Here is a 26,942-nt window from a genome sequence, read left to right on the forward strand (position 1 = left end):
GTGTGTCAATAAAAAAGTATTAACAGACAGGTTATTCCATTGAAGAATGGTGAAGGATTTTAGCCATGAAAATTTGAAGGACGAACGTTATCACATACTATAACAGTATACTACACGTAGTTGTCCGCCCTTGGAGCAAATACATGCAGTTGTTTTAACATAACTGGAATTATCATCAAAGACACAAAACTTGTGTACGTTTTTTTTTTCAATTACATATTTATATTAACAACATATTCACCTTTGAACTAAAAAAAATTAGTTGTTCCTACAGTCGCATCCGGCAAATCAAGCTGCGAACGGCGTCTAACGTTCGAAATACTGAAATCGCTACCGCCCTCTCAGAAAATGCAAAGAATCTTGCAAAGTCCGAAAAAAGTGAATGATTTTACGCGACCTTTTCCGACTGGTCAACGACGAATGACTTGAATTACGCCCGAGAATTTCGAAAGGCCTGTCTACAGCGGTAAGTTAGAGAGGAAACGAACGTCTGCCGCTGCGTGGAGCATGCCGGCCAATACTCATAGACAGTTGTTCCTGACTATTCATTTTAATTCATTTTTCTTTGTTTTTTTTATATGCTATTCACTGTTGTTGTATGAGGTTTGCTTTTCAAGTTAGATACGGAAGATTGTACACTGATTTACCCGTTACTCTTAAGCTAAAAGAAACATTATCTCAATTACTAAAGGAATTTACAGTTACAATTCAATCGGATGACTTTGTACCACCATCTGATTCAGTCATTCAAACTGCTTTTTTGTATCAGTGCAGCAAGATCTTACAGTTATTCCTCTTTGTATAATGTATGGCTTATTTTATGGAAGTCTAACATAAGATGAAAGTCAATCGGAACACCTCAGTCTTTCTAGTTACATGTACATAGAAGAAAAACAATGGGCGAGTAGTTCCGATTGAAATAACTGCGTGCGTTCTACATTTTGACATAGGCAGGAGACCTTGAAAATACCATTTCACATAAACTGAAATGTGAACATGTTTTTACAACAACAGTGATCTTAGGTAGTGCATACAGAGTAGAATTAAATGGGTTGGTTTGAAAACAGGACATAGGATAGTTGTTTTGGTTTAAATTGTATTAGTCTATCGTATGCAGTGACATAATAGTAGGGGTTTTTATTTACAAAGTAATCTAAATAGTCCTTATTAAAATCCTGCCTACATCGTAAGTCTATTTCAGTAGCAATCTTGGTAAAAATCATGCTAATTATGTGATATGTTATACACCCCGTACACAATTTTATTTTTGTTATTGAGTTGTTTTATTTGTGTCTATATGATCAAAGGTATAATGATTCATTCAAATCAGTCTGGTCTTAGGAGATAACTCGCATCCATTCTTTAATAGTTTATATTGTATGTTGGTGTTATGTGCAGAGTTATTCTACATTATTCTTGAATTCTACAAATCTGTTTTCTAAGACAAGCAATTTTTTTAATATAACATTTTTAGTTGGATTTTTCAACCTTTGATAATAGTCCTTTCCTTCAAAATTATCAATGACTAGCCCGAATAATATAGGACTGAATAGGATTCAACTAGCCCGAATAAATTTTTACTAGCCCTGAGCTTAGATCGGGCTAGTGGCTAAAGGCCAGCACTGTGATAAAGACAATTTAGAACCGAAACATTCCCCGAGGTATTAAAAAACTAACTATAGTATTTAAACAAAAAAGCTTTCAATCATGTATCACATTTTGCATGATTTTGCTGGAGTGCTACTAAAATTTATATTGTATGTCAACTGTGATTGTTCTGCTGTATTTTAGCGGTGGTGTATTTATTCTCATGAGTTTCACGATCATTTATTATTCGAAAAAGTGCAAAAAAATTGATTGTTCATCATTCAACATATGTTCAATGTTAATATAACGCGAGCTGAAATACTCACAAAAATGTTTTAAAACCATTCATCACTAAAACAAGTAACTCAGAAATGTAAAACAGCAGAAAATCTCTCACAGAAATTTATTCACCGCCCGGTAAAAAAGTCACGTGCATTTTTTAATCACCAGCTTAGAATGGGAGAAATAAACACAGACAAATTTAGATTACATTACATATAATGTGTATTACAGAAAAATATAGAAAGTATTTGTATGGGGATAAGGAAGGGGGAGTAACTGCGAGGCTCTGCCAAGCAGTTACTGCCCTTCCGAGCCGAATATAAATACTTTCTATATTTTTCTGTAATACACTAATGGAACATGGAAAAGAGAAAATTTAAGCCTCTGTGGATAATCCTATCATTTTAAATTACGGAAGCTTCTAGTGTAAGAATGAAATCTACATTTTGTTTTTCACCATTTGATGAAAAACAAAATATAAATATAAAGAGAATGGATATGATGAATTTGTCAAGGCGACAACAACCCCACCGGGATGATAAATGTCAGTTCAAGGCCACCCATCAGACTACAATGAACAACGAGGAAAAACCCCTCACCATTAGACAGGCTACAGCTGGCCCAAAAACAACATTACACACGGATACAGCGAAATAGATGTATATATAAACAGTATATCAATTGCTTAACTACCATGGTTAGGTACTAACAAAATCCATTTGACAAAAAAGTATCAGCATGAACTTATGTGTCAAGAAATTGGAACGTTGTCTAGTGAATACAAACATGTTCATTTGAAAAAAAAATCAACAGGCGATGAAAACAATTGTATGACGATTGTACTAAAGAAACGAGATACTCTGTTTAAAGTTTTGAAAAATAATCGATACTTTATCACAAAATTACGATTTTAATAATATTTTTATGTTACAAGATATCCAGGTTTATGTTTTTTGCAAGAAAGGTAATTGATGTAAGGTTAAAACAAACTACAGTATATTCTTTAATTATTTATAGTTTTCCCATTCATCATACCTTGCCTCCGCCAAATTTTATCTCGTCTCCATAAACTGTGAAGTCTTTCTCCACTTCTATTACTAAGCTTGTATCTCCAAGTCGAATCTATCAAAATTCACCGTACTCATTAGAGAATCATTGAAGAAATTTGTATCTTAATATAAATAACAAATAATAAAAATTGTTCGTAATAACAAAATCATCGAACTGATAAACTCTGGCAAGAGTCAAAAGGAATACTCGAAAAGGCAAACAACGCAATGGTCCTGACTTATCTTGATGCAGAGATTTCCAATGGCAATGGTGGGTTCAATCCGGTTTTGAAGCGGCTATATTCTACATATTTCAAATCCTATCATATAAAACCATTATCCTCAATGTATTAAAGTACTTAAAATACACATAGATTTTATTGCATTATCTAAGTATTTATACATCATAACCGAAAGAAATTACAATCGAAGTGTTGGTAAAATTTGCCTTAGTTTTAAAATATTGATAGATCAAAATAGTTGAAATGCACTGAAAAAAGGCGGGAAAATTTTTCCCGCACTCTTTCCCTATATAAGCACACCAAAATATCTACGTCACAGATGCTTCAGGATAAACTTAAATAGCATTTTTGGTTGTTTTCTAGATGTAAAGAATATATTTTAGACAAAAAATGACTAAATTGGTGAAAATGATGTGCCACCTATTGCCTGATTACACAGAATGGTACTTAAATTACCTTATCGCCTACGGTTGGTCCAAACATTTCGACGTACAATTCTCTTGGTACTTCCATTTTCTTTTCTATACCTTTCACAACCTCCTGGAATTAACCAGACTTACTTCAGAGATACTGTTTACGATACAAACTCTCCAAAAATATCATATATTCAATATGTCTAAACATAATGAATAACAATAAATTAATTTCAAGTTACATTAGTAGACTTTCGCAGTGTAATCGAGTATTGCACCTCTATGTTTTAGGTTGAGCCGATACTCAAAAACATCAATTTTGTGAGCTACTTGATCAATTATTAACAAAGCGAGCAATACATGCCCAAGTCTGTAGATAATACCGGGTACTGTTGTCATATCATGCAGCATGATGATGAATTCGTTCAGACGGATTGTATTTGCTTACTTGTTTCCTGTGGCCGAACTTGCGATTTTCAATTCTTTCCATTATCTTTGTTAATGATCTTTCATCTATTGGTCCATCACAGAGAAAGTTGCCACCTCTAATAACTCTAATGTCAAAACATAAATATACAGTGTAACAATGCTCTAAGACTGTAATGCAAAAATTATTATTGGTCTCTAATTTAAGGAGTTCGCGATTGTTTATGTAGCAGTATTTTCAAGAATCATGCAAGTTCTGTGAAATATGATACACCTAAAAAAAGGCTACATAATATTATTTTTGTTATTAAGTTGCTTTATAGGTCTATATGATGAAATGTATAATTATTTATTTCAATCTGTCTGCTCTTAGTAGATAATCAACATGGAAATTTCAATAGTTTCTATTGTAATTTTGTGTCATTTACAGAGTTATCTCCCTTAATTTTGAATTCTACAGCACATTCTATATATTATTTTTTTATCTCCTATGAACAAGGGTTATATGGAAAGCCACATGTTACTTTCTGTTTACTATGACATTTTAAACAAAACATCAAAAATAAAAATGTGTAGGCTTTCTAACTATCAATTACATTTCAAATGATTCTTATCTGGAGTGCTACTTATGCAACTACTTTAGTTGAAAAGATAATAATGAAATCTGTGAGTGGACGCCAACACCTTAGTCTCACCTTTCATGGCATACGTGGAAGGGAGACAACAAAAATCGTATTTCGACCTATAGCAACCGTAAACATGCTTGTGGCAATAAACATTTTCCTTCTTGTTGATAAATATTGCACTGTAATTTAGTAAAGGTACTTTAATAACTTCCATTTTTGCAATGTAAAAATGTATTCGTTCCTTGTCATTAAACACTTAAGTACCAGTCCACATAAAATTCAGACACTGCCAATAGTATACATGTAGTGCTTTCTAAGTCTACTTATGCTCTATTTTTACATTAATTATTTCTTTATTCTGGTTTGCACTTTTCAGATAATTATACATTCATCTGCCACTAAAATCAATGAAACAAAACAAAATCAAGAACGAGAACTCTTTCAAAGTCCCAATTTCATGTATAAACTATATGATTTTTATCTCAAAAGCCCAACAAACAAATGAAAAACTAAGACTGGTTATGTGATCAGTTACTGTAACTGTTTCTGAACAAAAATTAAGCCTGAATTAGGTGCGTTTTTTACATGCATGAATAACCTCCCGATTTTTATAAAGACTGCTATTTAAAAATGACAACATGGTCCATGCTCAGTTTTTAGTGGAGTCCGAGTTGCTCATTTACTTTAGTTTATTTGTACGTGTTTATTTAGTTATTTCATGTTCTTTAATTGTTGTGTGTTCCTGTTTTTCCTGTCTAGTCTTTATCCCTAGATACATTTTTTATTCCGCTAGAATCTTGGTTACCAAGATTAATCTTTCACTGATTCAAAAACGTACTTATTCCCAGCTATTTCTACCAGATCAACTGTCTTTGTTTCTCCTGGCTCAAACCTTACAGCTGTACCAGCAGGTATGTTCTGTAAGTATGAAGGTTTTTAAATTAAGCCATATATAGTTTAGCGCGCGTCGGTCTATGTTAAAATACATTTGATAGTCTATAACTGCTGGGCTGGTTGCCTCTTGAATACAAGACTGCTAGAATTCTTTTCTCAGGTAATGCTGTAAGGAATACAAATTTAACGCAAAGAAAAAGTTGATATTCACTACAATCGAGTTTAAATTTCGTGATTTATTATCTGTTTTTGCTTACGTACAAGTGCTTATCCGAAATACGAGTTTATAACTGATCTTTATAAGAAGCTTAGCTTACCAATCTCATTCCATACGATATTTTTCTATCAAACTGTAAAAATTTGTTGGTCTCAATAAAATGAAAGTGGCTACCAATCTGTAAAGAGAAACCGTGTGTCATTTTCATTTTACAGATGTTTGGATAAATTGCAAAATATTGATACTTGTATGGGTTTTCTTTAAATCAGAAGTTACTCTTTTTTCAAAAAATGGTAATCGAATTTCAATCAAAACGTTCAAAGGCCAATAGGGTATGTAAGTCTTGTCATGTGACCCCGTGATTTCACGAGATTGGGTCCTAGTCTACTATTCAAAAGCATGGAGACTTGTCAATTAGAGAACGTTGAGTTCAGTGTTGAGGGCAAAACATCTTTTTGTGTTTAAAAATACCGATAAAAAATAACAAATATCTATTTCTACATGATAAAGGTATTAAGAAAAAACATAAAATAGAAGATTTTGCATTGTTATACAGCGTTTCGAGTACCCGGAAGTAAACAATAAAATGCAGATCGGTCTTCGGTATTCAATACGTTCTACGTTGTAAATTCCGGTAAAGAAAATGAAAATAGAACGAGACTCACATACCCAATAAGTACCTTTTTTCTAAGGCCACCACAATCCGTAAAACTCAATTTACAAATCGGTTATTTATAGACTTTGGAAAAACATATTTCTTTCGGCATTGATAAAACTTGTAGTATATTTTGGGACAGTTTTGTTGAGGGATAAAACCGTCAACTTTGGTCAAAAATAAATCTTATGTGAATTTTGAAATCTTGATACCGATTATACAGGATTTTACTATTTTATTATTTTATAAACTGTAAATAAGTCGAATGATTCTTCACCGCCGTCTTTTCCAAAGTTATCGTTATGCCTCACTGAGTTTTGAAAATCATAAGCCGTTCGCCGCACTAGTATTTCCGGGTCTGTTGTCTTTTTAAGTAGATTGGGTTTAAGGTGTGGTACATGAAGGACAAGAACGCGGAGAATTTATTGCATTAAACAAGTATCTATACCTGAAATGACCATCAAAGTGTTTGTAAATTTTGCATTTTTCCGATATTGATAGGTCAAATTTAGTTGAAATACACTGATGAAAAATGTGGAGAAAATTTACCGCACTTTTCCCTTATAGAAGCAGTGTAAAAAAAATCTGCATCACAGATGCTTCATGATAAATTTAAATAGCTTTTCATCTGTTTTCTATATGTATTAAATTTATTAGAGGCAAAAAAGGCCAACTTGAGAATTATGATGTGCCACCCATTGCCTGATTCTTACACAGAATGGTACTTAAGTTGAATTCAACATTAACAACGATTACAGACCATCATATATTGTATATAAAAATGATATTCCGAGCTTTAAAAAGAAATATCGGGTGGCGCCGTCTAACGTGTGTGAAGTAAACAAGAATTTGAAGAGTTTAGGTTACAGACCACCAATTCAACCAATGAGCATTTGGAACGTACGCAAAAATAGTCCTACGCAGAAATTACCCCTGTTCCTCATAGTGCTGTGAAAAAAGTTCTCATCTTATTTTAAAAATTTAAACAGTTTCTGAAAGGAAAAACATTTCTGTACATTTTATAGGTGCATTTTGCTTCTTGTGATGTGAAACCTAATCTCCATAATGATTTTTAAATATACCCCTATCTTGTGAAAACACTGGGATTTCCCATGCTATTTATAGACCCTTCACTTCCGGTGACCAGTACTGCACTGCAAGTCTGCTAACCCCACATGCCATTCTGAGGATTGTGAGCTGACATATGTAGAATCATGCTGATATATAGTCATCTGCAGGTTAAAGTTAAGGTAAAGTCCAGAGAAGCCATTGAATATTGTGAAATTAGCATAGAAGCCTATGGGAAGTGGAATTAGTGGTTTTTAGCCTGAAGATGAAGCCATGACAAAATGAAAAGTTTCTTGAAATAGCTTTAAACTACTTGAAGATCTTGTTAACTTTGCCATGAGAGGAATACACTACAAAAATCCTTCAAAATATGCATTTTTTTAAGTTATAGGTCCAAATTATGGAAAATTGGTCTTTTTGGCTGATTTTTATGTCCTATCTTGTAAAAAGTGTAGAAAATTTAGTAAAAATATCAAATATTAAACTTTGAGGGCTATATTTACCTAAATATGGTAGTAATAAGCACTTGAAATCAAGTTTTGTGTAGATTTGAGCAAAAATTAGGTTAGAAATGAGGAAAAACTCACTTTCATTACTGCGGTTAAGGCCATATAAGCATTCCCCTATGGCAACATGGAAAATCCATTATTGAGCACTTTTTTTGCTTTAGGTGCCCTTTACTGGTCATGTTTTAATGTGAAAACACTGTATTTACAAATTTAAAGCCAAATATATCACCTTTTGTGAAAATTTAAAGATTTAGGATTTTTGACATGTGATCAAGAAAAAGGGGGAGGCATGTCAGAAATAAATTTTTAAAAATAGACCAATTTCTCAGAAAATGATTACTTTTAAAACTATTTCTTCATTAATATTGTTAAAAAACAAGTTGTGATTGATATTTTTTATTTGAAAAGTCAGAAAAAGTTCTTTGCAAATATTTAATGCATTTCAGTATGGTAGAATATTTTCACTTTTTTGCTCGCACAACTTGGTTACCCTATATTTAAAAATCAAATATTTAAAAAAGTGCTTGTCACATTTCACTGAAACTTTGCAAATGCATTCAGTATGTGTGTAGGAAGATACCTGTATAGTTATTTATTTTTTCTAAGACAAAAAGTGACTCTTTAGGTTACAGACCACCAATTCAACCAATGAGCATTTGGAACGTACGCAAAAATAGTCCTACGCAGAAATTACCCCTGTTCCTCATAGTGCTGTGAAAAAAGTTCTCATCTTATTTTAAAAATTTAAACAGTTTCTGAAAGGAAAAACATTTCTGTACATTTTATAGGTGCATTTTGCTTCTTGTGATGTGAAGCCTAATCTCCATAATGATTTTTAAATATACCCCTATCTTGTGAAAACACTGGGATTTCCCATGCTATTTATAGACCCTTCACTTCCGGTGACCAGTACTGCACTGCAAGTCTGCTAACCCCACATGCCATTCTGAGGATTGTGAGCTGACATATGTAGAATCATGCTGATATATAGTCATCTGCAGGTTAAAGTTAAGGTAAAGTCCAGAGAAGCCATTGAATATTGTGAAATTAGCATAGAAGCCTATGGGAAGTGGAATTAGTGGTTTTTAGCCTTTATACAATACACTGAGTTACTCGTTTATTTTACTTAGTAAATAAACATTTAAAATAAGTTAATAATGTTAACGTCCTGTTAAGTATTCCCTTGAGGTAAATGTTCTCTATTCCAAAAACAAGTCGATTACATATAGTTACACCACGTGTATCACACGCTTTTATCCGGTCAGAAGAAACATATCATTCATAACGCACTAAGTTGTAAGTATTAATTTTGTCGAATGGAATAAAGAAATAAATCACGGAAACTCCATTGTACCATTGTAGTACCACGGGCTGGCCATTTATGTCGAATACTTAAATAACATAGTAAAACAATGATGAAATGGAGTTTCCGTGATTTATTTCGATTCTAAAAGGACTAGTTTCTTCATATTTTTGCTTTTTAGGGCAACCTCAACAAAATGACCGTTCGGATTTTTTATCGGTAAAAAAGCGTGGCCGCCTTTACTAAAAATAGAACAAAGGGATCATACAGTAGTTTTTTGTTTTTTTTTTTGTTTTTGTTTTTTTTTGCGCATATATCTTCAAAACCGTTAGGTTTGCCCAATATCTTTCAATTGCTGAAATGATTCTTATTATAAGGCCTACAAAAGTCTCCACGGATCAAATTTGTCAGACTACTCCATATAAGAGTTATTGCCCTAGAATGGCAAAAAATTACGTTTTTAGCAGTTTCAGTCAATATCTTGAAAACTTTAACAGATAGAATGAAACTTTCAATTGATAATATGATCCTCATGATAAGTCCTATCAAAGTCTTCATAAAGTCAAAATTGTCGGACAACTTCTCGTTAGAGTTATAATTGCACTTGAAAGGAAAAAAATTATCCAGGTGAGCGATTCAGGCTCCTGGGAGCCTCTGTACCATTTCTGTGGGTTTGAAGCATGTCATATTAGAATGATATTTAACGCCCCGGTAAACTCGTCGCCCCGTTAACATAAAATATGTTGATGATAAATATGGTAAAATTTTAAATCTGAAAAACTTATTTTAGTCCATATTATTTAACTAACCAAATATAATATTGATGATAAACCAAAGTTATTGCGAATTTCGATTAATTGCACGAGTGTCCTACGTCGAACAAAATGTAGGTATAAGTATTTGGATGTAATTAATTATAGGTTCTCCTTCAGTCGCGAGGGAATACAAGGTTTCTCCACTCGAGATAATTAAATTTTAGATTTCAACCCACGAGCTTTAGCGAGTAGGTTAAATCTAAAATTTAACTATCGAGAGTGGAGAAATCTTGTATTCCTTGAGAGCATTGGAGGAGAATCTATTTCTTCCATGAAATCTGTAGAAAACTCGGAAATGTAAAATGGTGAGGTAACTCTAGCAGAAATTTAATTGCCGCCCGAGCGTTTTCAATCACTGGTTAGAATGGGAGAAAAAATATTAACCATCAATTTTCTTTGGAATTCTTAAATTCGGGAGCTACATATTAAGTAAGTTTTCGCAATCCATTATGATCCCTTTACGAATGCCGAATATTTCGGCCATAGACATTTCAGACCATGATAATCCGTAAATCAAGACAATTTTAACATAATGGAAGGTAATAGGAATAATATATCACGGTAACAAAAATTATGAAAGGTGTTTTGAATTGATGTTTCTTCGGAAGCATTTCTACTATGTTTTTTTTCACGGTCTTGACTACCCTTGGGTCCAAGGGCGTTTTCCCACTCTGTTTGAAAGTACGTCAAACGAAGAGTGGGGAGCGTTTCAGGTTTCAATCAGAATCATTTTTTAGGTAGTACTATAGTAAAGAATCAAACAAAATGTGATGCCAACTTATCTTTTATTTTTGATATTTTGATTATAATGTTACAGTAACAGAAAACATATGGCTTTTCATTTACATGTAAACCTTTGTTTTAGGAATTATAAATTATATAGAATATATGACAGAATTTAAAATAAAGGGAGATAACTCTGTTAATGACAAAGGAAGACAATAGAAAATGTGAAAAAAATCTCCTACGACCAGACAGGTGGAATGAATAATTATACATTTCATTATATAAACCCATAAAGCAACATAAGAACGAAAATAAAAATGTGTAGCCTTTCTTGGGGTATATTATATAATTAGCTTGATTCTTACAAGGAGTCTGGTACTTTAACATTGGATGTATACTGACTGGTTGACATTATTTTTTCGTGTATCAGCAATGAATACTCGAGTTATTTAGTGTTCACAACGTGATTTGGATTGTTTTAAATGACTAACACAATATCATAAATGTTCTTTCATGAACAGAATAAATCATTACCGTCCGTGCGAGACTCGTCAGCGTAGTCAAGAACGTTAAAAATAACCCCAGTAAGTTACAATAAATCATTTGTTTGAGTGATATTAAACAAAATTAAATACGAAAAGGTATCTAGGTTATGTACCAGTACATATACTGCCTTAATGGACCAGGTGATTCATTGCCTACAAAACCCAGGAAATAAACAATGTCTTTTGTCATTCATCTCACACAAAAATCAATTAAATCAACCAAATTTAGAACGACAACTCTTGCAAAATGCTAATTTCGCGTACAATTTAAATAATTTTTTTTTCTCAAAAGGGAAAACTACGACTGATTCCAAAGTGATTTCCGTGTGTTTTTGACTTGCAAGAACGACGACTGCTACTTAAAGAACTTAGCAATTTGTTTGTGTCGCAGGACAAAAACATATTTTCTAAAGCAGAATGAGAGGAATTGGAAACACTTCAACTGTGTTAGCGGAATGGATGGAAAAAGAGAATAGAGAATTTCGTGTTAACTACAGGATGTACTAGATTTATGACGTTCGATAGAAAGTCGGTGGGTTTTTTCTACACCATGAATTATTTCTACCATTAAAAGCTGTATCTGAATTTTATATAATTTGACTGCTTCTTGAACTTTAAATGCTTGCCTGTTCATTATCATGTTACATAAATAAGATCAGACACACATGAGAGACTCAATGAAAGATGTATTTTCTACAGGCGTATATAATTACTTCGTTATTCGAATGCAATTTAAATCACAGTGCATGAAATAATTTCTTTACGCAATATAGTCAAAAAGGCGAAAATGTAAATTTATTTCCGAAAAAAAAACTGTTCATACCTGTTTATTCCCCTACGACATTGTTTAATTAGAAAAAGCAAAGAAGCATAAATAAAAAAACATTTTTCCATCACAAAATCCCCATTTACGACATTCACATTTTGCTGCTTTTATTTGGTATAATAATTTCTAATTTATGTGCAATATGCTACATGCCTAACACTTTTTTACGACTGTCTAAATATAAACCCGTTTGTCCAAATAAGAGGACAAAAACATTAATGCATAGCTCATGCATTGGAGACGTCATAATCACCTATGCAAATAATAGGTTAATATAACCGAAATTCATCACTTCCACATTAGGCTACGACTTATGGTATCATGTGAAATAGGGATGTTCTAGAAAAATGTAACTTGTATAACGCAGAAAATATTAACTAACTTAGATTTAGGATTTAAACTTATTCAATAATGAATAGAATTAGACAATGCTCTTGTCTTTTTTTTTCTTTTGTCAACTTTTAAGTTGAAACCAACTTTTAAAGTCGTAAATAGACCCTTGTTTGATAAGTTAGTGAGCGTGCTTCATACACATCCGCGAGGTAGGGCTTGGGTAGAACAAACGAATTTTCCTCTCGGAAGGAAGTGTATACTGAGCATGCTCTACGCATGTTCATCGACTACCCTACTGTTAGCACAAAAGGGTCCATTCAAATAATAATAAAAGAGTGACCCCAGTGGGCTTCCGTATGCAAGTCATTTTTTTCACTTTATTTGACTTAAAAATTAAATTAATGCGACAAATTATGAAAATAAATGTGCATTATATCTTTAAAATGTAAGAACAATGTTTTGAGAAAACAATATTTCAGTATAAGATATAAATAATTAGTTTATAAACTGTATATACGTAATTTTACTTGAAGAAAGAAACACTGCGCAGCGTTTACTTCGATTATCAAGAGTTCAAGATACTTTTAAAATAGCAAAAGAAAGTATAGATACTATCATAAGCATCGAGTCTGTGCAACTTACATGTAACTAAGATAATGGAACGGATTATCATGGAGATGGGTTGTTGCCGCGTGCGAAGTTCTGGTTGTTTTGAGTAAAACCTTTCGTGTTTACTGCAGAATAGTCGGTAAGCATGCTTATTGGTAACAATGGCGCAATCATGTCTCCTCGGTATTCAGCCAGACCTTTACCCAGCATTAAGCCCAGGAGAAAATACAGAAACAATTACGATTGATGGATAATAAAAACATATTTTCATGAAAAAAAATAGTACGAACAGTAAGGCACCAAAAATACCGATTTTGAAAGCTAGCAGCTCTATGGGTGTATTTTAGCAATATTGCATTGAATAAATTAATTTCACACGGATCTATTTTTAGACTTTAAAGGAAGTGAAACCCCGCCTCCCCCATACGGAAATTTGGCTCTTGTATCCTTTTAACCCAACACTGTGCCTCGGAAATCATGCTCAATTATAGACTGGTGATATAGAATATCTTTTCAAACGCGTGCTTCCATTTAAAAGTGACACTTAAAAATGAACTGAAGAGCAAGTTCATTGATTTTTACATTTAAATTGTGCGGTCTATGTGTGTCGGTAGCTGTGTTACTGATCTGTTCGTGACCAGTGACCAGTATTGAGGGTCAGAAACAGCCGAAACATTGTCATTGGTACATGTAGAAGTATGTCAATTTTCAAGCGCGGATCAAGAGATTTGGAACAGGACGTTCAGGCTATCGTTTACTCATTTTGTCCAAATTAAATTTTGCACAAAATCAACAAACTTTTCCAAGAAAAGGGGGCAAAACACCGGGATATTCCCCCGGATCCGCCATTCAATTATCCTTTGCATAATAGTCAACATCATATCAATTCCGATAGAGCGTTCTACACCTGTTCAAACCAAAGACTTTAACTGTAAAGTTTAGTGGGCAAACGAAGAAGGGCATTGACAAGGTATGCATGCGAGTGATGAATTCGAGTTCTGTTTTTTTTTCCATACCATACATACAGAGTGTTAAATATTCAATGGACGATAGAAAAAACGACGGATAAAATAAATATACGCTCGCAAAATAACAACGTGAAGCATGAACAGCATTGTAAGATAATTATCAAAAGGACCACAGATAAACTAACAAAAAGTTCAATCCCATCCGAACAGAAAAACAGTGTCCGTACGTCCTCAATCTTAACTCTTACCTACAGCAAAGTCGTACCATCTAACAGAGAGTGAAGAAATAGTTTAAATTGACTAAAGGAGAATCGGTTTCTCCCATGAAATATGAAGAAAACTATGATACGATAAAGTGGTGGGAAATTTCTCACTAAAGAGATTTAAAAGAAAATTCCTATTTTTAGCTGAGAGATTTTTCCTTATCTCACCCACGAGTCGAGACAGAACATGAGCGCAATTAAATAATGAGTTAATAAACGTTCATATCCTACCAATAGAGTATGTAAGTCTCGTCGTGTGACCCCATCATTTCACGAGATTGGGTCTTAGTCTACCATTCAAAAGCATGGAAACTTTTCATTAAGAGAGCGTTGAGTTCAGTGTTGCGGGCGAAACATCTTTTTGTGTAAAAATACCGATAAAAAAATGACAAATATCTATTTCTAAATGATATAGGTATTAAGAAAAAAACATAAAATAGAAGATTTTGCATTGTTATATAGCGTTTCGAGTACCCGGAAGTAAACAATAAAATGCAGACCGGTCTTCGGTTTTCAATACGTTCTACGTCGTAAATTCCGGTAAAGAAAATGAAACTAGAACGGGACTTGCATACCCTATATCGAATATGTAAACATATCAATTACATATATTGGTATTATGTTCAGTTCAAACGGTACAAAACGGTAAATGGTCATCACATATACAATTGTAGTAGAAAATGCGTCCAGGCAAATATCTGTTCTAAGAAAATTCAAGTTTACATTGAAAAGGCAAAACCTGGAAAAAAATCACTCCGTTACTTGAATATGCGTGTGAATTAATACATGATGAGTGCAGCATATATACAAGATTTCAAAAAAATTGAACAGATACAACACGCAGCAGCTAGAATTGTTAAAGAACTACCAAACTTTTCTAGTTTTTACTCCTTATACTTTGAAACTGGTTGGGAACTTTACTTTCAAGAAGACGCCCTACCGGACCGAAAAGTCGCTTAAATTGACAGATCTTTCAATGTCAAAACCCCTAGAGTATTCAAGCTTCATTAAAAATGACTTGTTCGGTATTTTCTATTTAATGTCATCGGAATCAATACTTCTTGAATTCTTTTAATGACTTTTCGCATTCAGAATTTATCAAAGCTGCGAAAAATGGGATCTTCGATTTTACCGTATAAGTCGCATAAATTCGACTAAAACGTTCGGTATCATTCGATTGATAAATGTATTTCTTCTTCATACATAAACCACGAAAAACTATTTTTCAGGAAAGAATTTTCAAAAACTGTTAAAATATTACCCTTACCCCTAGAAAGCTTCGTTCATTTGCTGAATTTTAGCAACAGGATATTTTTAATCTAATAGACCCTTTCTATCGAGAATAACTGTTGATTGGTTATTTCTTGCAGTTGTGAAGTGATAACAATTAAACACATTGTCGTGGCGTACTACTGGCGGAGCCTCGGTGGGTGTTAGAGATTTCCCAATCTTGCACTCGTACAGATGTTAGATTCTTAATATAACGCAGAAATTAAATCCGTAGGCAAGGAGGTTAAAACGTCACGTGCATTTTTAATAGTAGAAGTACAGACAAAATTCAATTATTAGAAATGTTTGCTTTTCCCACATATCAAAAGTGCATTCTGCTTATAATAAGTTCGTATAGTTAATTTGAAAAAGTGCAGTTGCATATTAATAGACACAACTGAATGAATAATTAATCTAAGATTTAGAATTTGCAACTAAAGGTATAATATGTGTGGATAATAAAATACAAAAATGAAGTTTTATGAATTAAACCAAATTCTTCACATATAAATAAAAAGTCTAATTAAATGAAAAATGTGCATTCGATTTTAAATCAGGACGTGTACTAACATTCTAACATTTCAATTTCCTTTAATATCGAATTCCCAATCTTTTTTAAAAATATTCAAATTAAGAGAAAAAGTACGTAATTTCAACAGCTTTATGTAATTTTATATGGTGAACTAAGTTCAAGTGTAATTAAATGAAAAAAAAATTGACTCAGCAGAACATCTTTTGCATATCAATTTCAGTAAGTAATAAAACCCTGGGTGTCTCCGAGAAAAAATATGCACGATAAAGATAAAACATCGAAGATGTGGGTTACGCGTTAAAATACACGTGATAGAGTATCAAGGAGGTGATATTTTTATTAAAAGTATGCGTTGGTCAAGAATCAAGCAGGGGGTGATTCATCATATCTGAAGATGATCAATGAAACTGTTCAAATTTGTGACATCTTAAAACAACTCTTATACTGCGTTCATTTCCATTATGCAAATATAATCACTGGTCATAAGCTTCAGTCTGGTTTTAATGCAGAGCTGTACATAAAATAAAACAGTCCGTCAACCGATGCTCCTTGCACAGAAAAAACCACGCTGATGTCGTTTATGTGTTTGTTACATAAAAGTTTAATTATACTACCTCAATTCATAAGGCCGTACGACATCATGGTTCACAATGATATAATCTATATGTCTTCACAGTAGTTTTCTAACCGTTATTAACCCAAAAGGATATCCAAACTTTACAGTGAGTAATATACATGTAGGTTACTTCATGAAATGTAGTTGATTAGGCACCGACCATTTTTATACCTGGGGAGGAGCCTGGGATTATTCTGAACAAAAATCGAAATTGGAGCATTTTATTTTACTCAGCCACGGACAGGGGAAAAAAATTAAGATTCTATAATTCAACCATTACTTAACAATGTAGATTTTCAAAAAAAGATATACATTTTTTGGCTGCTGCTGAAAATATTTATATATATTTTCTAAGTCGGGACAACATAAAACCCCAGGCTTCTATCTCCTTGAGAAGAAAATGGTATGTGCCTTCGTTAACTGAACAAAGAACAAGGTAATTTACACCTTCTATCATTTTATAGCATTTTAATCTGCATGGGTTTGATAGAAAGTTCAAATTTTCCAGTTATTCATCTAAGGAAGTTCATCAGGTGATGTCAATTAAACTATATCCCATGAAGTTAACTGTCTTACTCGCTATAATAGAAATTGACAAAGTTGGTAATTAACGTTTTTACCTGAATAGGTCTGTCACAGAGGCTTGTTACGGTCAATGAAATTGTCTTGCGTCCTTTGTTGATTATAATGTCACCTTTCGCTGGAAATAATTCTCCTGGTGTAACGTTGAGAGGGGCATCACATTTCCCATCCTATAAGAATTTCAAAGGTTCTTTTAAGAATGAGAACACGGTGTTGTTTGGCGTATTAGTTTACAGTTCTTTGGTTTTTTTTATTTCATTTTTATTACCTTGCAGTTTTAAATAAATGTACCAGACCATATAAAATCCAGATACTGCCTATGGTAAGGTGATTCATGGCGTAGAAAAACCCCACGGAACAAATGATGCTTTTTTGGTCTACATATGCTATATTTTTATGTGACAATGGTTTTTTCTGAATTTAGATTTGTACTTTACTCCTTAACATCCCACTAAAATCAACCAAATCAAGAACGATAACTCTTGCAAAGTGCTAATTTCATGTACAGCTATACAAATTTTATCTCAAACATCCAAATGAAAAAGTAAGACTGGTTTATGTGGTTATGTTCACAAACAGAACAAGAAATAAAAGTGAAGTTGGTGGGTGGTGGGTTTTTGACATGCATGAATCACCTCCTGTCTGATTTTTATAAAGACTGCTACTTAATTTGTCAAAAAGGCTGCGGTAAATTTACCCTGGATTCTGGATTCTGACATAATCGTTGCATAAGTACCATTATTACAGTATTTGCTCTTGAGTATGAACAAATTAAGGTAAACTTAAAAAGAAGGCACAAGTCCTTACAAAATTATCGTAAAATTCACAAAATATTTTGGTATATCAAGATAAACAAGATCAATCATCTGAAAAATTCCGACTGCAGTGGTATTGCACCACAAATTAAACAGCGTTGCTTTAGATGGCTAGGTCATGTGCTAAGAATGCCAAAGGAGAGAACATCAAAGATAGTTTTGCATTAGACACCACTAGGATAAAAAAAGGAAATCATAGAGACCTCTAACCACCTTGAGGAGAACCATCCAAACAGAGATGAAAGAGCTCAGTTACACCTTGGGACAGGCTCAGCATATGGCAAGGACAAAGAGAAATGCACGGCAGAAGCTTGTTGGTATTTTATGTTCCAACCGAGACGAAGGGGATAACTATTTTTAGTCAATAGGGTATTGTCGATAAATACAGTTCGTTTATGCAGGTTATGGACGGAGGCAATTTACGAGTACACATACAGTCTGTATTTTTCCACAATACCCTAATACTGTTATTATCCTGCAATCAAAAAAGCGATATTTTTTTATATTACATATGGTGTAACAGTCTTCTTTGTTCATTGGTTATTATGATTATGTAATGCAAAGTATATTCCAAGTACATGAAGCCTTGTTCATATTTTTCAAATATTTTGACGCTATATATATGTTTCTATTTATATGTATATTGACGCAATACTTCTAAATTTAGATCCGGATATAAACCGTTAATTCCGTTCCGTAATTACTCTCATCCAATCATGGCGGAAGCACCGCAGATGAAGCAGAATACTCAAGTCCATATCCAAAAAACATTATCTACATATGTAATATATGAATTAAAGAATTCACTCATTCAATAGGATAAATATGGATCTGTTAGATTACATGTATATTGACTTCGGATTTCGTTCTCGTGCAAAATAACCCTGAACAGGTCCATATATAACGTATCGACTTCGTTAAAAGTCCATACTGTTGATAAATAATGTATGTACAATTGTTTAATTATAGTTTATCACAAAGATGACTGCCACGTTACACCGAATGCATGGGGAATCCCGATTCAATATAATTATGGGCGTGCCCTAAAAATACAGGAAAAATATACAATCATGAACAAAAAAATCTGTATTAGACTCCTTGTATTTGTATTGCAGAATGAATAAGGGAACTTATTCTCACGTAGCACATAGAACATACTTACATTGTAATTGTAATTGAATAAGACTTACTTGTATCGGGTTTCCTTTGACTTCATTGAACTTGTCAAGGTTTGGAACCGGAAGAAAGCTACCGTAGAGTGCTAGCTCCAGATCACCATCTTTACGACAGATTGGGTTATGAACTGTCACCTATGATTTAAATCAAAATAGTACTCATGTACTGAATCAAATTATATCGCTTGAATTTATACGCCTCAAATTATCGTCAACTTGTAAAAAAAAATATGGAATAAAAGCAGGAAATAAAGGAAGATACGGGATCGAAATCAAACGTATCTAAACACTAGCTTATTGTTGTAAATGGTTGATATTGTTTATTTTTTTTTAAATTGCCATTCTTATTACAAAGGAAATTAATAAACAAACAACATACGGGACACATCGCAACATGCAGTTCGCCAGTTTGCAAAATATTCAGGTTCGATATTGGTTTACATTTTAGTAGAACGTTTTAGTACTCATGACCTCAAGTCCTTGTGGGAGCATCTAAATGAATTACCACAAAACATTAACATACTGCATAATTAAACTACCAACAACTAGTTGGCCTTTCCTAGTTTCAAAACTTTCAAGTCGAAATTAAAAATATCTCCATGTCGAAACTGTCTGTCAAATCATTCGAACTTAAGCCGCAATCATTAAAATAAAGCATGTCCATAGATACACGGCCCTCTAAACTAGCTACATATCTCAGTTGAAACGCTCTATGGCTCAAGTCCTATTAGTTATCGCATAGACACCTATGTGTCATGTAAAACGCTTAGTTTCTGGACACCTAGGTTCCGAGACATGCATATTAACATAAACGCCAAAGTCTTAGAATGAAATTTCAACAGTTTTCGTTTTCAAGATATTGGCTGAAAACTGTAAAAAAAAAAATTTTTCCCCTTTCAAGGGCAATAACTCTTATAAGGAGTCGTCTGACAACGTTTATGCCTGGAGACTTTTGTAGTCCTAAAAATAAGGATCATTTCAGTTATTGAAAGAATTTGGTTAAACCTAACAGTTTTGGAGATCTATGCAAAAAACTACTGTCTGACCTCTATGCTCTGTGTTTAAGAACGGCGGCAATGTTTTTCCGAGAATCAACAATCCCCACATTAGTTCTATGCAGGATACCCCAAGGAACATTCGTACCAAGTTTGGTTCCTATTGGTAAAGCAGTGTCAGAGGAGAAGATTTCCGAAAGAAATAACATTAAATATAGGAAAAACCATTGAAAAAGGGCAGTAACTCCAACTAAGATTACTGGATTAAAATGATAAATTAATTGCAGATAGATCTCATCATGCTAGACACGTTTACCCACGTCATAATTTAGCTAAACCTAACGGTTTTGGAGGTATATGCAAAAAACTACTGTCTGACCACTATGTTCTATTTTAAGTAACGGCGGCAATGTTTTTACACATATCGAAAATCCCCACATCAGTTCTAAGCCGGATACGCAAAGGAACATTCCTACCAAGTTTGGTTTCAATTGGTGAAGTAGGGTCAGTGGAGAAGATTTTTGAAAGAAATAACATTTATTTAAATATTGCAAAAAAGTTGAAAAAGGGCAATAACTCCAACATGGCTTAATGGATCAAAATGAAAATTTGACCGCTGATAGATCTCATCATGCTGAACACTTCTAATCCGCCAGAATTTAGCTAAACCTAACGGTTTTGGAGATATATGCGAAAAACTACTGTCTTACCCCTATGTTCTATTTTTAGTAACGGTAGCCATGTTTTCGACGGATCAGTTCTATGCAGGATACCCAAAGGAACATTCATACCAAGTTTGGTTGCAATTGGTGATGAAGTTTCAGAGGAGAAGAGTTTGAAAAAAAGTTTACTACGACGACGGCGGACGCCAAGTGATGGCAATAGCTCACCTGGCCTTTGGCCAGGTGAGCTAAAAAGGGACGCGAGAAAAGAGAAAAGAGAGAAGGTGCGGGAGAATGGAGACACGGGTCGGGAGAAAGGGGAAAGGGGACAATAAAAAGAGAGAAAGGACGGAAAAAGGAGAGAAGGATCGGGAGAAAGTAGAAAGGGGACAATAGAAAGGAGAGAAAGAACGGAAGAAAGGGAGTGGAGTCTACCGAAAAGTTACATGTATAAGTTGATGTATAATGGCTCAAGAATATCAAATAAGCACTTAAAATGTAAATATACATTTTTTTTTTAATTTTTTAACCTATTACAGGAAAATTCGATAAATCATATCTTTTAACATGTTAAAAGCAACATTTTTTATTGTAAAAGTGATTTAAAATTTTATAAGGGAAATACGTTGGGTGCACATTAACAAATCGAAAATACTAAAGCATTAAGATAAAATCAGACCAAATAACTTCATGATTATTTATAAACCTTGCCAATAACAAAATAATCGAGACCAGCCGTCGACATTATAGATGCGTAAATCAACCCTGACCCATTTTATCGTCAGTCTGAAATAAGATGATACATCTAAAGTTATTCTTGTGTTCAGCTATAATTGACGTTAAGAATCAAATGACTAACAACGGTTTTGTGGAATGAGTTTGGTTAGTTTTTGACATGCATGAATCACTTCTTGTCTGATGCTGCAGAAGTCTAGAATGTTCTTTACTTCACCATTTTTCCTTTAAATACAACACAAACATCAGTTATGAAGGAATATTTTTGCCTGTCAGTAAAACATGAACATGAAATGGATGATATAATTAACATGAAATGATGATGAAATGAAAAATGGGATGGGACACGAGAAAAATGGGTTGGCAAATTTTGATTACCACTGAAATAGGGAGAGGTAGGTATGGTCGGGCAATTTAGCCTGCTGTGACGGAGTCCAATGGTTCCTACTCCGAGATAATACGACTAGCTTAGTGCAGCTGTGGGGCTATTCTTTCGACCACCGGACCCGCACGGGGCAACATCCGTCTAGACCAAACCCATATCAATGTCTTACAGTTCAGTTAGACAGGTTTCATTGTAGCACATAAAATAAATTGTCTCGTATAACATTATCAATCATGAATTAAAGACTGTTTAAAGACCATATATTGACATGAAAGTCATATTTCAAACCAACCGCATATTTTTTTTCTTTACAGTTTATATTCCCTGTACAGAAACAAAGTTATCAAATAAAATTTCAAGTACGTGAGCAGGTTATTGCTTGTTGCCTTAGTCATAGTCCATTGGCTATGGGGGTGTCCACGGTGCAACCCTCCCTACCATCTTGAAGATGATTTTATGTACCTTTTTGCCTAACATTTATGAATCACTACAACTGTCTCCAAGAAATTTTCAGTCCTCATTCCTTTTATGTACAGTGCGTTTATGAGCATACTTCCGCGAGGCAGTGCTTGGGATAGAACACAAGAAATGTGTATTAAGTGTAAGTGTTTGTAAGAATTAGGCAAAATTGGAATAATCAGAAACACGCCTGTCAAAATCCCACCGATCTTAGAAAATATGTTTTCAGTCAAGGATGCTATCTTTATTTGAAAAGACCATTATTTGATCTCTGCATCACTGGATTCACTTTGAAATTTTTCAACAGAATCTTAGTAAAATGAGGTTTTTGACAGTTATATGCCCTTGAAATGTTCATTGTCAGTGCATTTCAATGAAATTATAACTCAAAGGCCAAGCAAATGGAAAATCTTGTCTGTTTTTCTTGATTCTGACGGCGCAAATAGTCAAATTACAATATCAAAATGATGTTTTGTGTGTGTGTGTGTGTGTGTTTTCATACCATGTTTCACCGACTGCCCTATTCTTATGGGGACTGACACTTTAAAAGCGTGTTTATGGAAACAAGAAGGGGTCATTAGATCTCAAATAAATTATGATTTTAAATTAGTTTTAATGAGGATTTTCATTAGGTAAAACCAAAAATTTCAGGGCCGACTATAACGTGTGAGCAGATTTGTTTTAACAGATATTTAATTGATACTTTCACAGATATTTTTGACAGTTGCATTAGAATGGAGACAACCATAACTGTATGTGGAGATTCTTCAAATGCAATGCAGTTAATTTATGTGGCCTTTCCAGAGATTTACGAAAGGGGGCACAAATAATGTAAATATTCATGATTACTTATTGAACTACTAGTATCATATATGTATAATTTCTTCTTGATAATTCATCGTTTTCAAAAAACAAATGCTACATTTATAAATTAAATTTCCATATATTTTTTTTAAGAAGGGCTCCCTTAGTTGGATCCGCCAAATTGCCAGTAACGCTGGAAATATGACTGCAAATTAAGTCAATTACATACATGTATTTCTCTATTTATTTCTCTCTGTTCAGTTGAATAGTTAGCATGATGCTTAACCTATCCACAATTTGCTTGATGGATTTTTATGAAACTTATGAAAATTAGGTCAGAGTGTCTAGATTATCACGACTGGAATATCAAAAAGTTATCGCATTTAATGTTTCATCAAGTTCAAAAAAACATCCGTGAAAATAATTATCAAACTTGGACATTGATAATCTTCATTAAAAGCAATCACTTGCATTAAATAAGGATCGAACTGATTAATTTATATCATGTCAAATCTCAAGTCAAATGATAAAGGATAGGGAATGTATCCGCGTTCATTTTTTTTCTTCTTTTTGTTTTATTTCAAAATTTGTTTGTTCGGTAGTTTGTTTGTTTTTGTTTTTGTTTTGTTTTTGTGTCTTTCTTTGTTTTTTTTCCTTTCGATCATTATCATTCATGAGATTTGTTTTGAGAAACGGAGACCAGTAAATGATATCATGTAGTAATATTTTATCACTTAAGCAAAAAATGTATAAGGGTCAACTTCGGGTCAGGAAATGATATAGTGGTAATTTGATGTTAAGTAGCACTCCAGCTAAGAATCGTGCGAAATGTGATTCATGGGTAAAAAGCCTACATATTTTTATTCTTGCTATTTTGTTTTAATTGCCATAGTAAACAGAAATTAACATTCAGTTTTTCATATAAACCTTGTTCTTATGAGATAAAAATTATATAGAATGCACTGTAGATTTCAAAATTAAGGTAAATAACTCTGTAAATGACACTCAAATACAACAGAATCTACTGGATTTTCAATGTTGATTATCTCCTAAGACCAGGCACTTTTTAGGACTTTTTTTTAGGTGTATCACATTTTTCAGATTTTGCATGGTTCTTACAAAGACATCTACTTCATAGGGGATGTGCGATATATCCAAAGTGAATGTCCAAGTGTAATAATAAAGTGGTAAACCATTTGAAGTAAATCATTGAAAATAATTTATTTTGAGTTAATGATAGTTTTTTACTACAATGCGTTGAAATTTCTATTTTGTAATTAACACTGCAGTTACATGTAAGTCCTCTTTCTTTTCTTGTATAAGACTGAAAATTAATATTGATCAACGAGTGCTAAGACGACACATCATCTCAGTAGCAAAAATGGTCAGCCGTAGATACTTCATTATATTAAATTAGATTTGGAACCTACGAACGGACTGACCGACCGACGACGGACAGCATGAATCTGCTTTATGGGGGGTATGAAAATGTCCTACAGAGAATAATTTGTTATGAATTTGTTTATTGGATAACAATGTAATTTCCACAGTTCTACTACATGTTACGGTATACACTACCATTAAAAAGAAAAAGGACATTCTATGGTGGGAAAAGTTTTGCTGACACAATGCGGATATTAGTAGCGTAATAGGTTTGACTTGTATCTTCCCATACTATATATACGAACTCAACATGGTATTTGTATCTTGGTTGGCAACTTGGGTGTTTTAATCAAATTTTAAAAGTGTCAATGACTGGGATATTTTAAAACGTTAATATGTACGTACAAGTTTAGTTCCATCGGGAAATGTTCCTTCTACCTGGACTTCTCCAACCATGTCAGCTACCCCTGGCAGCACTTGGTTTTTGCCTTAAATTTAAAAAAAAAATGCAACCCTAATAAATAATTGTAGGTATCGTCTGAACATGTACGGCTACTCTGTTTATAATTATAGGTCTTTTTTTTTTTCTCACGTTACTCACAAAGAAAGTCATCCATATCACTGAAAAAAATATATATTGTATATATAATTTAATACACTGAAAGTTAAAGTTCATACGTATACAGCTTTGCTCGTATGTCATTGTTATAATTTCAAATGTTGTTATGATAATAACCGTTTGTTCATTCACTATATCTCACCAATCATTTCTCTCCCCTTTGACATCAAATCTGCTACCGTGTGGCCATCTCTTATTAACTCCTGGATCTGTAAATGAAAACAAAAGAAATTTTATATTTTAATATATGTCATTGTACTTCGATTATCCAATCGTTTTATGTCATATGAAAGGTTAATATAAGAGAAAAAGAATGTAGATACTTCCTTTCATGCCAAACGCCGTTACTTTCAAATTGAGTTACCATATGCTTATTCTACCAGCGCCCTAGGTCAATACTCCCAGTAATAGCGGAGCCTCAATTACGTGTACTTTTGTTTCTATGTGCGTGTTATGTTAGTTATTTCATTTCTTGGTTGCGTTTGTCTATTTGCTTTTTCTAGTCGTTATCCTTGGATTATGTTCCGTTTGATTGCCTTTCTAATCCTGGTTCCCTTATTTCCTGGCGCGCAAGAGATTCGCGCAGAATTTCCAGCAATATGCATTTCATTTCCGACAATTATTTTTTTTTTCATTTCCGGCAATAACTTTTCCCGACAATTTTGTTGTTGAAGAATTTTTTTTATTATTTATGCTTAGGATTGAGCGGATATTCATCACGTTTACGTCTAATCAAACTTAAAGATACATAAATCAATTTTGTGTACAAATGTAACAGTGAAATACTATCCGTTTTCACCTATTTAAATTGTCGGAAATGCAGAAGCAAAAACTACAGGAAATGTAAACTAAATATTGTCGGGAATGAAAACAAGCCAATTTCAAAATTGTCGGAAATAAAGTGCAGTCGCGATTTGTTATCTAATTATGTAGAATCTACTATACCGGTATTACCTGATGAGCAATCAATGCCATAACTTCAGGGTAATTTAACCGCAGCCCTCGAGCAAGTCTTTTCTGGGCAACACATCCCGTCTGGTGCACCAATAGACTCTCTAACTCCCTTGGGCATAACTTCATTTTCAGTTAATCTAACAAAACACAAAAAAAAATAATAATTCTTATGCGATGGTACATGAATATGGGTAATAAACATTTTAGTGTGTAATTTTGAGTGCGGAATAAACATTTTACATGACATGTCATTCAAATACTTTTGGCAAAAACCGCGTACCATAGAGGGTGGATATTTCGTACACAATAGCGCATCGGCAAGTATACAACGCTTACATCTGTAAATCAATAAAGTAGCAGTCTTTAAAAAAATCAGACAGGTGATTCAGGCATGTCAAAAGCCCACCAAATTAAGTTTTTTTTTCTTGTTCAAAAACAGTTATAGATCATATATACAGTCTTTGTTTTTCGTTTTGGGGTGGTTTTCAGGCGCGGATCCAAGGACTGGTGTACCGGGTGTACGCCCCCCTTCCCCCTAAGTCGGTAAGAAAACAAATTTTCACCATAAGTTTCACCCCATAAAATGTTTTGCCTTCCTTTG

The 26,942-nt window shown here is 33.5% G+C and overlaps 1 protein-coding gene and 1 long non-coding RNA gene across 2 annotated transcripts in view; one reads left to right on the forward strand and one right to left on the reverse strand.

Moving 5' to 3' along the window:
* The window catches only part of LOC148601759 (uncharacterized), a 45,051-nt gene that overhangs the window by 12,999 nt on the left and 5,110 nt on the right, over positions 1-26,942 (reverse strand). The window contains exons 2-11 of the mRNA XM_088554238.1: positions 26,342-26,478; positions 25,530-25,596; positions 25,174-25,256; positions 19,361-19,480; positions 17,394-17,525; positions 5,837-5,914; positions 5,464-5,543; positions 4,022-4,127; positions 3,617-3,700; positions 2,905-2,991 (exon numbers count right to left, since the gene is read on the reverse strand). Of these exons, the coding sequence (XP_088410364.1) occupies positions 2,905-2,991; positions 3,617-3,700; positions 4,022-4,127; positions 5,464-5,543; positions 5,837-5,914; positions 17,394-17,525; positions 19,361-19,480; positions 25,174-25,256; positions 25,530-25,596; positions 26,342-26,467 (963 nt within the window). The 5' untranslated portion in view covers positions 26,468-26,478. The remainder of the gene's footprint in view (positions 1-2,904; positions 2,992-3,616; positions 3,701-4,021; positions 4,128-5,463; positions 5,544-5,836; positions 5,915-17,393; positions 17,526-19,360; positions 19,481-25,173; positions 25,257-25,529; positions 25,597-26,341; positions 26,479-26,942) is intronic.
* On the forward strand, positions 9,176-11,952 carry LOC148601760 (uncharacterized). Its single transcript, XR_015916964.1, has 2 exons — positions 9,176-9,264; positions 11,650-11,952. It is a non-coding gene; the product is annotated as an uncharacterized LOC148601760 (long non-coding RNA).

This window comes from Perna viridis, chromosome 12, assembly GCF_037379345.1.
Source record: "Perna viridis isolate PV_CMFRI_1.1 ecotype Kerala chromosome 12, ASM3737934v1, whole genome shotgun sequence".
NCBI classification, from domain to species: Eukaryota; Metazoa; Mollusca; class Bivalvia; order Mytilida; family Mytilidae; genus Perna; species Perna viridis.